The sequence below is a fragment of the Trichosurus vulpecula genome, chromosome 1 (assembly GCF_011100635.1).
Source record: "Trichosurus vulpecula isolate mTriVul1 chromosome 1, mTriVul1.pri, whole genome shotgun sequence".
NCBI lineage: Eukaryota > Metazoa > Chordata > Mammalia > Diprotodontia > Phalangeridae > Trichosurus > Trichosurus vulpecula.
This window is the reverse complement of record NC_050573.1, coordinates 482,263,918-482,278,191: the sequence shown is the minus strand read 5'-3', so window position 1 is coordinate 482,278,191 and position 14,274 is coordinate 482,263,918. Positions and strand designations below refer to the sequence as shown.

At 40.8% G+C, this 14,274-nt stretch overlaps 1 protein-coding gene across 1 annotated transcript; it reads right to left on the bottom strand.

Annotated features, from left to right (window-relative positions):
* Positions 1-13,666: 13,666 nt before the first annotated feature.
* LOC118834360 (biogenesis of lysosome-related organelles complex 1 subunit 2-like) lies at positions 13,667-14,035 on the bottom strand. The gene has a single exon (XM_036741819.1). It carries the CDS (start codon positions 13,964-13,966, stop codon positions 13,667-13,669), a length of 300 nt encoding a protein of 99 aa, XP_036597714.1. The 5' UTR covers positions 13,967-14,035.
* Positions 14,036-14,274: the final 239 nt, after the last annotated feature.

Genomic DNA, 14,274 nt, shown 5'->3' with positions numbered 1-14,274 from the left:
GCGTTGGTCCTGGAGTCAGGAAGACCTAAGTAGTTACTTACTAGCACTTACTAGCTGTCTACCTCTGAGCACCCTAACCCAGGGTTGTTATGAGGTTCAAATGAGATATTTGTAATGCATTATGCAAGCCTTAAAGTTCTATACAAATGCTATTGTTTTTCTTAGAATCTGGGTGCCTCAAGTCTAAATTAATAGAACAGAACACCTGTTAAAAAAAGCAAGAGAGAATGTCTGGACCACCTGTAAAGAAGAAATGAGTGATGATTCGAGGGTGAGAGCTTATGAAGCATCAGACAATGGAAGTTTTTAGAATAATAGGTATCTTTAACAAATAAATGATTTTATATTTTAAAAGATGGATTTCCATACACCCATTTCTACTTCCACTGCTTATAGTCCCCCCCCCCCATAAAATATATATTCCTACCCCACAATTCCTGCTTGGATTGGGTTTGTGACCTTATTTATGAGGGTATTTGCTACTCCAGTATAGATTGCAACCACCTGGACCTTCACATCTTGTGTGACATTTGTCCATGTATTTCTATAAACTCTCTATAAAGAATGGATCCACCCAATTATTTGGAAGACTTACTGTTAGTTTGTTTGTTTTTTAAATATCCTTGTAGTAAGAACTTATACTTTAAATCTGTTATTTCATACCATATGCTCAACTCTCATTATCCACCTCTGAAAGGCCTTAGGAAAGTTCCAAAAGCTTTATTCTTTCCCCAACTCACTCTCCCAATGCCAGTCCAATAGCTGACACCTCTTGTTTCTTTTTATCTAACTTGTTTCCTTTATCCTGATTTTTGCTTCATATTAAAAAACATGCACACACGCTTAGTCATGAAGGTTTGTATCACCTGTTTATATACTTTGTGTTGATAATAGTAATGATAGCTAGCATTTTTTAAGATTTTTCAAAGTACTTTACAAATATTATCTCATTTTATCCTTACAACACTCCTATGAAGTAGGTGCTTTTATTAACCCGGTTTTGCTGATGAGGAAACTGAGGCAGAGAGACTTCAAGTCACTTGCCTATGATCACAGCTAGTAAGTGTCTAAGGCTGGAATTGAAGTCAGATCTTCCTAATTACAGGTCTAATAGTTTATCCATTTGGCTACCTAAATGCCCTAAGAAAAAGGGAATGGAGGAAGATAAGGTCAGGTGAAAATACACAAAATTTAAATTAGGGGCAAAGAACTAAACTGCTGAAATATTAGGAATTTTCCTAATTGGGGGGCTCTGAACTACTATGATTTTACTTCTAAATTTTTTTTCTAAGAATCTCCATAAAACAACAGAATATGACCACATGGTCCAGAGGGGCATTATATTGACCCTCAGGATGTGGCTGATTCAATTTCTAGCATAAAAGAAGCCCACCTAAAGAAATAAGAGTTCTAAAGAGGACTAGTGTTATGAAAGCGACTGGCTGAGAAACAGAAATAATATATCTTGTTTCTCCTTTGCCTCAATCCCTCATTTTGGGATGAGTGAATGTAGAGAGATGAGGGCAGCTAAGTGGGGAATGGGTCCCTACTCCTCAAAGAGCACAAAGGGTAATCTTCAATTTAGTCTCACCAGCAAACACCCATTTCTACATGTCTTGTGGGCACTAACAAGTTTTGGATTGTTCTTTCTCTGTGTGTCTATTCCTGGTTCCTGATCTTTTTCCATGCTTCTGGATTACAGAAAGTTTCAGACCACTCAGCCTGCAGCCAGCTCATAGTGGCATAACATAAAGGGCCAGGCTGGTACGCTGTCTTGGCTCCAACCTCCACATCTCAATAGTCCTCTGGGTCAAAGTCCTCTCTTCCTCCTCAGTAAGGGGGACATCATTACTCTGCCCAAACCAATCAGAAATGGAAAACCTCTAGATGAAAAGGACCAGTGAACTCCAACTCTTAGACCTTCAATCTTGGTATCTGGAAGGAGCTACATATGTAACAAATGTCGTCTGGCTCTCTTTTCCAGATCCAGGTTGATACACTCTAAGGGGTTGGGATGTCTCTTTTCTAATGTCATCAGTTTAAGCCTCCACAAACTGCATTCACCCATGGTTAAGGGACAGTTTCTAGTTCTCAAGTTCCACTTAATATCAATTAGTTTTGACAAAGGGATGCTTACAACAAAGATAGTGCAAGAACTAACACAAAAGCATTTATTCAAATACCTCAGGGAGCATACTCTCCAATATGCTACCTCATTTTGGGGAGGAATAGGCTCAAAACATGGCTCCTACATAGTTGCTCCATAGCATTGGTCCCACCAAGTTCATATCTAAATGTGGCATGATGGCTAGGTAAGTTCTTCTGCTCAGGGGTCAGGAAGGAAGGAGATGATGAAGAAGGAGAGGGAGGGAGGAAGGAAGGATGGAAGGAAGGAAGGAAGGAAGGGAGGAAGGGAGGAAGGGAGGAAGGGAGGAAGGAAGGAAAGAAAGAAAGGGGAGGGAACGAAAGAAAGGGGAGGGAACGAAAGAAAGGGGGAAGGAATGCAATATTTATGAAGTATTTCCTCTGAGCTAGGCAACTGGAAATACAAATAAAAGTAAAAAGAAAGACAATGTCTGCCGTCATTATAACACAGAAAGATAATAAACAAAAGGGAGCTGGAAAGCTGGGAGAGAGGATGGGAGGGAATGAAGGTATTTAGCTAGAGGAATGATTTAGAAGTCCGGAGGAAGTCAGAAATAGGGCTGGGAGGAGAATGAAAGCAGGCCTGCCTAAAAGCCCTTCTACACAGTCGGGACTTGCAGGAGGAACTCAGCAATAGGAGAAGGGGGACGGCCTTGGTAGAGGAATATTCCTTGGTGAGTGGGTCCCAGAGATGGTAGGTAGTTCCAGGGTAAGGGCACTGAAGAAAGATGGTTCTTGAAGATTGGTTCTTGCTTTTCCTGACACTGACATTTTGAAACTCTCAGTGTTGGAGACTCCACTCCCTTCACCTAGAACAGAAAAGGAAATAGGAAAAAGCCAGACACTAGATCACAGTGTGCATGGAGGTAAGGAAAGTTTAAGAAGACTGGAAAGGTAGAAGGGGGCTAGTGTCTAAAGGGCATTGAATAACAGGATTTTATATTTTGTCCTGGAGGTGATAGGGAGTCACTGGAGTTAATTGAATTGGGAGATGACATAGTCAGACTTGTACTTTAGGAAAATCAACTTGATTTCTGAGTCGTAGGAGCAGAGGGGGGAGAGACTTAAGGCAAGGAGACCAACCAGAAGGCTTTTGCATAGTATAGATGTAAAGTGATAAAGGCCTGAACCAGGGGAGTGGCAAGATGAGAGAGAAAGGATATGTGTATAGAAGAAATGTTACAAAGGTAGAAGCAACAAGACTTGACAATGGATTGCATACAGGGAGAGTTGAGAATGGCATCTAAGCTATGACATCTGGGTGACTGGGAGGATGGTATAATGCTGAATGTTTTGAGACTCTTTCCTGGAGGGCACTGGGGAAGCAAGTGAAAGGACAGTGCTATGCTCCCCAGAGACCCCAAAGGACTGTTTTGAACTGGAGACAAGGACTATATTCACATCTTACATTCCTCTACCACTTGAGTGGGAGCAGCCTCTTTCATTGGCTACTTAGCTAGAACAGACCGCATCTTTAAAAACTTCCAAACTAAGACAGTCTCTCTTGCCTGGAGTATCCTGAATGTGAAGGTCCCTTTCACCACAACAAGGTCACCATGACTTGAGCCCCCTGCTCTGGGGATACCACCACCTGTGCCTACATTTGCAAAGGACAAACAAAAGACCAAATACCCAAGCTCATTTCTTGGGGCCACAAGGCCTAGAGGTGTGTGGGAAGGGTACCCCAATCGTCATGGTGCTACTGTTTTGGGTAAACAGAACTTCACCTATTGGATATTTCTGGAAAGAAAGACTGTCTTAGTCTTGTGCTCTGTCTAAGCAGCCAAAGAAGTTGCTCCTACTGTTGTAGTAAGGGAGTGAAGGATGTCTTCTTCCAGAAGCACATCCCTGCCATTTCTCACATAGATACTTCCATCTTAGATGATTTGGGCATGTTCAGCAAAGCATCATTACGTATACATCATCAGATTTTTTTTTAATGAATTGATTGATTTGATGATTTTTTTTCTCTTTTTCTTTTAAAAAAAAGTTCTATGTTATATTGGATAGTTCCCTGGAAGAAGGGAGGGGAAGGTACACAAGAGTAAATTTAAGTTATATAAAAAACTGAAGATATAAATAAATTTACTTTAAAAAAAAACAAACACCAGGCAGAAGTCTCTCTAATGGTAAAAGGAACAAAGATTCCTGAACTGTATTGAAAGTATGTCTACACATATTTCCTAGCTTACTCAGTTTTCTATGACCCTTTATTTTAAACTTGGTCCTCCCGGAAGTCTTAGAAAATACATAAAATAAACAAAAGCTTTTAAGATTGTAAGTGAACTAAAATTAAGCAAGAACTTAAAAATAAAATGGAAAAAATCAGTGCAATAGATTAGTATAGTAAGTACTTTACAGAAAAGGCATTGAATCTAAGATGTCTGCCAAAATCTATGCCAAAGTATAATAATATTTCATTAGAGGCAATATATGATATGTACACTGGAATTATAGTTGCCAAGATGCTCAGCTGCCTTGGTTTGGTAGGATCAATGTCCTAATGCCCTACTTGGCACAGGCTAAAGTAGCTTTTCTTTAAGAAGTATTAAAACCATCTCTGAGATTTAATTTGGCCAAGGAGATTAAGGCTAGAACTATTGACTGAACTTCCTGGTGGACTAAGTGCAAAAACCAGAAACAAGAAGTCAGCAGCTCCTTCCTTAGGCTTCTGACCAGCAGAACAGCATGTCCAACAAGCTGTGCCCAGCTGAACGAACAGTGTAACCTTGTTGGATATCCTTTCCCTGCTCTGGCTAAGTGAATCTCCTTTTGTTAGTGGTCTATGAATGAGTTTTTGTTTGTTACACTCACAAACCTGAAGCACCAGTACAGCCTGAATCAGGCCCAGATTACAACACCTGGGATCTCCATCTTTTTTTCAATTTTACAGCACTAGTTTTCACTTTGTTATAAATAAAGTTTTGTCACATTTCTTTTCATTGACCGTATAATTAAAGGATAATTACAGTGGGATAGAGAACATAAAAGTCCAGTAATAGTATCTGCAAGATAGTCATAGAACAGCTATCTTTGTTGATGAAGTATGTATTTTATTATATATGCTGTGGGCTTTAACATTAAAAATGATAACAGGTATTTTATGCAATAATCGTATCCTTAAACTTAAATTGCATGTTTAAATTAAAAAATTGAATTTCATGGGAAACTTACAATTTAGGAAATCCTGTGGTTGTCCTCGGTTTTCCATTTTTTTGGTTGTTATTGATTTTGTTTTGCCTTATTTTTGAGGATAGTCAAAGTGCCAGACATCAGATCTTATTTTGTAACATTATAATCTCTTGTAAGGCAAAGAATCTTTTGGTAGTGTCAACAATTAATATATTTATTTATCTACTTTGTTAGTTTGGTTTTTCACGTCTAAGGGCTTTAAAGTGGAACATATTTATACTTTTGGTGATTATTATCTTCATGACTATATAGCTGGAAAAATGTTTCCAGGCAATGTTATAGACATATTCTAGTAAGCCAGATTTTAGTTATCACTACCTATTAAATTAGCAAAAGATTCTTCAACTGATTTTTCTTGTGTAGATTATTAGGCTGAACTCTTCTTACGCTTGTGCTATGTAGGCTCTGTAGAATTCTAGGACTAGATACTATCAAATGTTTTGGGCAGTACAGTATACTACTAGCATCCTTCCCTGCACTCTGACATTCTGGCATAACTTCATTTTCAAGTTTTGCCTCTTGGGCTGAGATGATGGAAGCCGGAGGGCAATGATGTGCAACAGAAGATTGCTATCTACCTTGGAGGGATACAATATCAACCAAGTCCATTCCTGTCCTCCCCAAATAAGCAGCATACCACGTTGAGGTTAGCCTCAGGAACATTTAATCAGTATTCCACTTTAGTTTTGAGTTTATGAAAACACACCAAAGCATAGTGAAGTTCCTGACCCTGGTGAAAAGTTTGTCAGAACCCTAGAGACATCCTACTGTTCTGTTTGCGCATGCAGCTATGACCTAGAGATCACAGATCCTTCTTCTTTTCATGGGGAGAGAAATATTTTAAAATTTAGTAACTGAATTTATAGTTTATTTCTTATCTTTGGACCATGAGATGAAAAAGAAAACTTAGAAAAGGTATCTAACTTTAGTAGGGGCTGGATCTAGTGTGTAAATGGAAGGGTTGAACCTGTGTCACTTGGGGGTTGTCCTTATGCCTTTATTGTTTTTACTTTAGCCGAAATAATTTTTTTTAAGAATGGTGTTTGAATAGATCAGTTGTGAATGGCAACTATTTGTTGATTTAAACACAGGTATTCTTGGTTTTCTCGCATCACTCTCATTTCTCTTCCCAATTTTTCCTTTACTTCTCTAACTTGCTTTTCCAAATCCTTTTTGAGCTCTTCCATGGCCTGAGACCAGTTCATGTTTTTCTGGGAGGCTTTTGATGTAGGCTCTTTGACTTTGTTGACTTCTTCTGGCTGTATGTTTTGGTCTTCTTTGTCACCAAAGAAAGATTCCAAAGTCTGACTCTGAGTCTGAGTCCATTTTTGCTGCCTATTCATGTTCCCAGACAACTTACTTGACCCTTGAGTTTTTTGTCGGGGTATGACTGCTTGTAGAGTAGAGAGTACTTTGTCCCAAGCTTGAGGGGGTGCGCTGTTGTTTTCAGAGCTATTTCTACACACCAAACTCTGCGTTCCTCCTCCCCCAAGAACTGCCAACCCAGACCTTGACTCAGATCTGAGCAGGCTCTGCAGTCACACTAGGATCTGCCACTTAATTCCTCCCACCATGTGGGCCTGGGGCCAGAAGCACCTGCAGCTGCAGCTCTGTAAGCAGCCTCAGAGCTGCACAAACTCCTTTCACTCTGTCCCCACAGTTTTTCCCACTAACCTTCTCTGTTGTCTTCGGTGTTTATGGGTTGAGAAGTCTGGTAACTGCCGCAGCTCACTGATTCAGGGCACTAGGACCTGTTCTGGCCAGCTCCTGGTCTGGTTGTTGTGGGCATAGCCCACGCTGGGTTCTGCTCCACTCCGCTCCCAGCATGTTATGATAGACCTTAGCCAGCGACCATCCAGGCTGTCCTGGGCTGGAGCCCTGCTTCCCTCTGCTATTTTGTGGGTTCTGCAGTTCTAGAATTTCTTCAGAGCCATTTTTATAGGTATTTGGAGGGTCCTGGGGGAGAGTTTTAGGCAAGTCCCTGCTTTCCAGCTGCCATCTTGGCTCTGCCCCTAAATACAGGCATTCTTACCTTGAGAAGTTGCTGGGCATTTTGCTCTCACAAAACAGGTAAGTAGTCCAGATATATGAACACTTCTACTAATCAGGAGCATTCTAGTGATGTAAACTTTTGATTTATTATTAAATATAATTTCAATATTTATACAGGATTCAATAATAAATAAAGTACTGGTGCTTAAATAGTCAAGCAATCAATAAATGAAAAGTTTGCAAAATTACATCAATGGAACTGACTTGTGAGGCAACAAACATGGGAAAAAAATAAACTGTAGTCTAAAATATTTTTTTGCTAATTTCTCTCGGACCTTGAAGTATCTAAAATTATAAGTCTCAAGCAAAGAATCTCCCCAGGGGTCCCCAGAAATACCCAATTTTATCCCAGAAAAAGGCCTTATAGGTAGTGGTGACTAAAACTGATCTTTACTCCCTGAACCAGGTATGTTAGATTTACACATATATTGTCAGATTTTTTTTAATGGATTGATCAGTTTTGGTGATTGTTTTCTCTTATAAAAAAGTTCTTAGTTATATTGGATAGTTCCCTGGAAGAAGGGAGGGGAAGGTACACAAGGGGAAAGGAAAGAAGGAAGAAAGGTAGGAAAGAGGGAGGAATTTGCACTTATTACATACAGAGTACCGTACTAATCCCTAAGGTTTTGTTGTTGTTCAGTTGTGTCAAACTCTTTGGGGTTTTCTTGGCAGAGATATTGGAGTGGTTTGCCATCTCCTTCTCCAGCTCATTTTACAAATGAGGAACTGAAGCAAAAAGAGTTAAATGACTCGCCCAGGGTCACACAGCTAGTAAGCGTCTGAGGCTGGATTTGAATTCAGGAAGATGAGTCTTCCTGATTCCAGGCTCTGGGCCCTATCTATTGTGCCTCTTAGCTGCCCAATCCCTGGGGCACAAATACAAATGTAAAGCAGTCCCTACACTCGAAGGAAATTATACTCCAATAGGGGGAAATAATACCTGGGCAGTGTCTGGCTATAGGGATTGAATCAAAACATGTCTGGGAGCTGTCAGAAATAGTAGGACAGGAGAGGCAGTCCTCAATCTGGACATCTAGGCCCTAGGGCCAAATTTCCAGAGAAGAGAGGGTAAAAACCTCCAGGCATTGTTTCTGGCTAGCCCCTGTCAGGAAGATAAATACAAATCCCATATAGAATTAAGGGCCTCAGAAATCAGAAGAAGGTAAGAGTCGATCCAAGTAAGCAATGCAACACAGCATCTCAAAAAGACTGAGTGAGAGGGATATAATTTGTGAAGACTTCACAGTATAAGAACATAGGGGCTACTCTCTTCTCATATTTCTGGAATGAGGAATGTCTAAAGGAGTAGGAGAGGCTTGGAATTTAACCTTGTAGTGACTTACCTAACTTCTGGAAAGTCAGGGCCTGAGGCTGTAGGTGCCTCTCCCTTCCCCCTCTCTAGGTGCTAGCACAAGAATTTTACCAAATAAGGAGATAATGGACTACCTGTGAGCTGTTTGTTCTCTGCTCCAGGAAGGTCCCCCTCTCCTTCTTCATTCCTTCTCTTTACCTTAGCCATATCATCACCACATCAGTAGCCAAATAAGGGAAGTATGTATGGATTGGCTCTGTCTGATTTCCTAGTTCCCTGTCTAGTTTTTCATGCCTAGATTGTAAGCCCACCTCCCAGCCAACAGTGAGAAGGGATAGAAAAGGGGGGGGGGAATCTTTGCGTTAGGGTATATTTACCAGTGCATTTTCTTTGTACCTTGCCTCACTCTCTAGTGCAGTACTGAGATGTGACTCCCACCTTGCGAGGTTGTATCCAATAAATTCACTTTGCTTCTACCTAGCGATGCCTCTCTCATTATTTGATTTTTCGTCCCACACAGAACTAAAGACTGCATTAATAGAGGCATAGCGTCCATAGCAAGGGAGGTGAGAATCCCAGTCTTTTCCTTGGTCATAGCAAATCTGGAATAGTGTGTCCAGTTCTGGGCACCATGTTTTGGGAAGGAAATTCACAAACTGTAGCAGACCCAGAGGAGGGCAAGCAGACCAGTTAGCAGAGGCCAGTGAATGGGGATCATAGGGGTAGAGGGGCTTCTAGTCTCTGTCATTGACTCAAGCGCCTACTAATTGCATCCCCCCAGTCTTAAAGCCCCCCCCCATGTCTGTCCTATTTAACCACTCAACAGTTAGATTAGCTTTTACAAAGGAATATTTACTTCAAAGGTATAGCAATAACAAATATCCAAATACTGTCTCCACAGCACCTGAGGGGCACAATTTCCCTGTATTCTCTGGCAGGACAGGGATTAGGTTCATAGCTAAACTCATTTCCTATACAGCACCATATCAACAAGTTCCAAGCCCAGACCCCTCCCTGGTTTCTTAGGGTTTTCCTGATGGGCTGGTAGCAATATCCAGCCTGGAATCCTGCCTCTAAGGACATAACTTGAGCTCCTGAGTTCAGGGACTCTACCAACTGTTCATAGAACTGGGGGGGGGGGGGGAGGAACAGACTAAAACTCCAAGTCCATTTTTGAGGCTACAGGGCTTAAAAGGTTGAGGCAGTTTCCCAAAGTGGGCAATACTGCCCCTGGCGGGGGAGCTGGAGTGATGGGGGAGCAGTATTAGCCTCAGGTACAATTGAAGGGTGTTGAATAAAAATAAGGGGATGGTAGAAGCACAGGGAAAGAAGAAAAGATAAGAAAATTTTGAAAAACCGTTTGTACATGTTTCATCTGTTGTGTAACAGAGCTAAAGTCCTAGTGATTATGTTATTTTCCAAATAAACACACAAAATGCAAGTTATAACCTATCAGAAGTCAAGTTGTCGGACAGGTCTTAACAAGCAAGTGCTGGCAGGCCAGCCTCATTTTGCATTGTCCGGAAGTCTAGCATGCATCGGCAGGAATGTATGCATGTAATGACTTGTTTGCAATATGATACTATACAGTTACATGATTAATATTGCATCATCAAAATTTCAATGCAGGAAGAGACCCATAAATTTACAATAAATTATTAAATTTAAGATGTTATTTTTTTTAATTATGTATTTTTTGAAATGATACAAATTTTTAAAAAACTGTTAAAGGATTAAAGAAAGTAGATTTGGTGGGGGGGGGGGGGAACGGTACTGAATAATTTTTTTTTTAAAGGGAGTGGTAGGCCAAATAAGTTTGGGAACCTCTGAGCTGGAGGAAGCCTGCACTGTGCATGAATAGGATCTTCATCTCCTGGATGCTTCTGAAAAGGGAGGGAAACTGTCCCAGTAGGAGATGTTTTAAAGATACAGACTGTTTCAGATAAGCAGCCTATGGAAGGCTCCCCCCAGCCATGTGGTCAGGGAACGCAGAATGTCTTCTCCCAGAAGTAGATCCCTACTGTCTTCCACATGGGTGCTTTAGGTAATCAGGGCATGAACAGCAAAACCCTGTTACATAAACAATGTTCGTCATTGGTAAATTCCTCCACCTCTGCAAAGGAATGGGGGAGGTATCTTCTCATATTTCTTCTGTGGAGCTTGTTCTTTGGAACTTCATAACTTTCATTTCAATTGTTTTGAGGGTTTTGTTCTTTCCATTTTCATTGTCATAGTTATTGTGTATATTGGGGCTTTTTTTTTTGGCTCTGCTTCCTTCAGTTTGTATCAGTTCATATAAATTCATGCATCTATGTATTCATCATTTCTTGTAATGAATAAGTAATGTTTCATTAATGTTTGTGGTATTATTACATTCCTATAGTAACACAGCTTCATATTCATATTTCACAATTGGTTTAGTCATTCTCCAATTGATGTAGCACACACTTTTGTAAGTTCAGAGAGGAGGAAAAGAGAGTTTACTCTTAGGACTTCATATTTTTCCTGTTATGGAACAAAGGACAGGATTGGGGAAAAATGTCCTGGGACCATAAGCAGGGGAAAGGAAAGCAAGAAACAAATACCACTTTGTGATCTTAATAAACTAGTGTATCAGTAAGACAGTAATAACAATGTAGATGATAATTGTCAAAATGCCTATATAGTTCTGCATCACAAAGCATACGAGACTCTCCACGTAGAAGATAGGAGTAAACCATTTATTCAGACACCAGAGAACCATATCCCACAAGCCATTTATCCAATCTATCAGAGTAGTAAAACATTTAATACACAATATCACAATGTGGAGCCTCGCCATCCCAAAACCTCTCTGACTCCCTGCTGGGGTCTTCCCAAAAACAAACTCACAGTACAGCTAAGTCACTCTGTTCAGCTCTAACTATCATGATGGCAGCCATTAGCAGCCATAACTGCTTTCTCTCTCTCCATTTCCTGTGACATTACTTCCTTTTCCTGTCAGGAAGTTCCTCCTACCACATGTGACTTAGGCTTCCTGTGACATAAGAGGGTCACATGGCCTATTAATGGATGGGAAAGATCTTCAAATCTAAATAGCTACTACAACTAGGTACAGAATGCAGGAATTAGTGATATAGTTGACTGGAGGATATAGAGGAAGCAGGTGCTAGAAATGAAAATGTAGCGTAAAGTGAGCTGGGAGCTATCTAGGACAGCTTTAGTTTTTGTTTTTTTTTTCCTTTTCTGTCTTTTTCTAGATCACTTGATCCTCTTGCTTTCTATTCCTTTGGGCCAGCTGGGAGAAGAGATAGGAGGGGAAGGAAATAAATGCAAACTGCAATGATATTGCAGTCTGCTATTTGGAACTTTGTTTTATTGTTTGCAGCCGGATTGTAGCATAGGCATTAACAATAAATTAATTGTTGACTCCTGTGAGTTTGCGCATCGTGTTTGAAGGAGATGGAGCCATGTCTTGTGGGACTGATGAGTTATGAAGAAAGTTTGTTTTCTTTTTTCTTAATTAGAACTATGTATTTAAAATTGTTCAGCTAGGTTTACAATGAATCTTGGGCCAGTTTAGTCACTCACAGAGAAGCAGAAACAGTGGGAACAGAAAATGGGTTGCCATCTGGTGGCCAGACAACATACTACCCTCCCAAGCCGATTAACTGCTAACATCCCTTGATAACCCTCTCTGAGCCAATACATAACAGGGAATGAGTCAGGTTTGATTGTGTTTATTACTAAGTCTGTCTTATAGCTTTGAGTCCATCAGGCATTACTCTATCTATATAGATACATACTATATTGCTGTTGTTCAGTCCTTCAGTCCTGTCTGACTCTTTGTGACCCCATGGACCATAGTGCAACAATACTGTCCCTGGGGTTTTCTTGGCAAAGATACTGGAGTGGTTTTCTTCTCCAGTGGATTAAGGCAAACAGAGGTTAAGTGATTTGCCCAAGGTCAGGTCTTCCTGACTCCAGGCCCAGCACTCTTATCTACTGGAGTAATTAGCTGCCTCTATACACCATATGGAGGGTACACACACACACACACACACACACACACACACACACACATCCTGTCATATATAAAAAACCCTGCTGTGAGACCATTTATTTCAAAGCTTTACCTTTTAAATAAAATTTCCTTTTTTTGTGGAGTATACTATGGAAATGACTAGGGTACAGTCTCTGGGAACCCCCTTGAACTCTCCTTGAATCTTCCCACTTGATCTGACCTTCACCTGAGGCCATAAGCCTTTCATTATCTAGGCTCAAATCTCTACCTAGCCTATTGTCCAGCTACTTCCTACATGGCCCTGTGGCAATGGGCCTCAGTTGTTTTGTATCTGTATTTATTTATTTTTTCCGTTTTATGTAAGGGGATTATACACTGTGACCTTGTAAGTTTTGAAAAGTTAAGAGAGTGAAGAACTGTTGTCCTAACATCCTAGCATTTGGATTTTATGGCATTAATGCCCTGATAAGCAAGGAGTAACCCTTTAGTGATCATCCTAGAAGTAACTGAGATAAAGACTCATTATCTATCCTTCACCTCTCTTCCAGCTCAGTTGTTTTTTTTTTTCATATGTTGGCATTTATTATTTAAGTTCAAGAACAGGTTGTGAAAGGGGTGGGTGTGGGAGGGCCTAGAGGAGAGGGAGGGAAGAGACAGGGAGACTAGAGTCTCCCGTCTGTGTCTGCTCTAGACCGGGTTGATCCTGATTTCTGAGCCTTGGTCCAGGGCACACAACGAAGCACGCAATTAAGATGAGGTTGGGGGGTACAGGTTTAGGAAAACACGGCGGGGGTGAGGGTGGCCAGAGTTACACATCCAACCAGAGGTGGGGGCTGGGATTCTCCTTGGATCAGCAGCACAGCTTCTTTTTAGGAATTGAAGCATAGTGATAAGTTCCATCCCACTTATTTCAGCTCTTATAAAATATTCTTGTAGTTAAAAGTCTGAGCTAAAGAATTCTTTCATCGCCTCTCTAACTTCTTGTACTTTGCTTCTAGTTTCTTTGAATATGCATCCAATTTGTAAGCTGCCTGCTCAAGAGCTGCTACTTGCTCCTCAATTAGAGTGATCTGATCCAGATAAGGCTGAAGTGCTGCATATTTCTGGTTTAAGTCCTTTAGGTTTCTACCTATGTTTACTGCAATATCTTTCATTTCTAGATACTTCAAGCTAGTCAGTTTGTTCATATTTTCCAGAAGTTTATAGTCTTCACTGGTAGCTGTGAGCTCGCCCGTGAGGTACGTGGCCATTTTGGAGAACATGTCCTGGCACAGCCCCGTGATGTCCGCCTCGGCGGGCTCCGTGGCCTCCTCCGCTGTCTCCACCACGGCATCATCTAGGCCAGGGAAGGGAGGTAGGAGAAAGGATGGAGGGAAGGATGGGATGTCGAAGAAAGGGGAAAGGAAGGGAGGAAGGGAGAGGGGCAAGAGTGGAAGGAAAGGGAGAAAAGGGGCTAGCTCAGTTATTTTTATATCAGGAATTTATTACATTTTATTCTTTTCTTTTCCAATCTTTTGATTTTGTTCTAATATTTCTTTCTGTCTCATGGAGTCATTAATTTCTATTTGGA

Bases quoted from the DNA above. Each gene is read 5' to 3' on its own strand.
- LOC118834360 (XM_036741819.1), bottom strand. From the start codon at position 13,966: ATGTTCTCCAAAATGGCCACGTACCTCACGGGCGAGCTCACAGCTACC.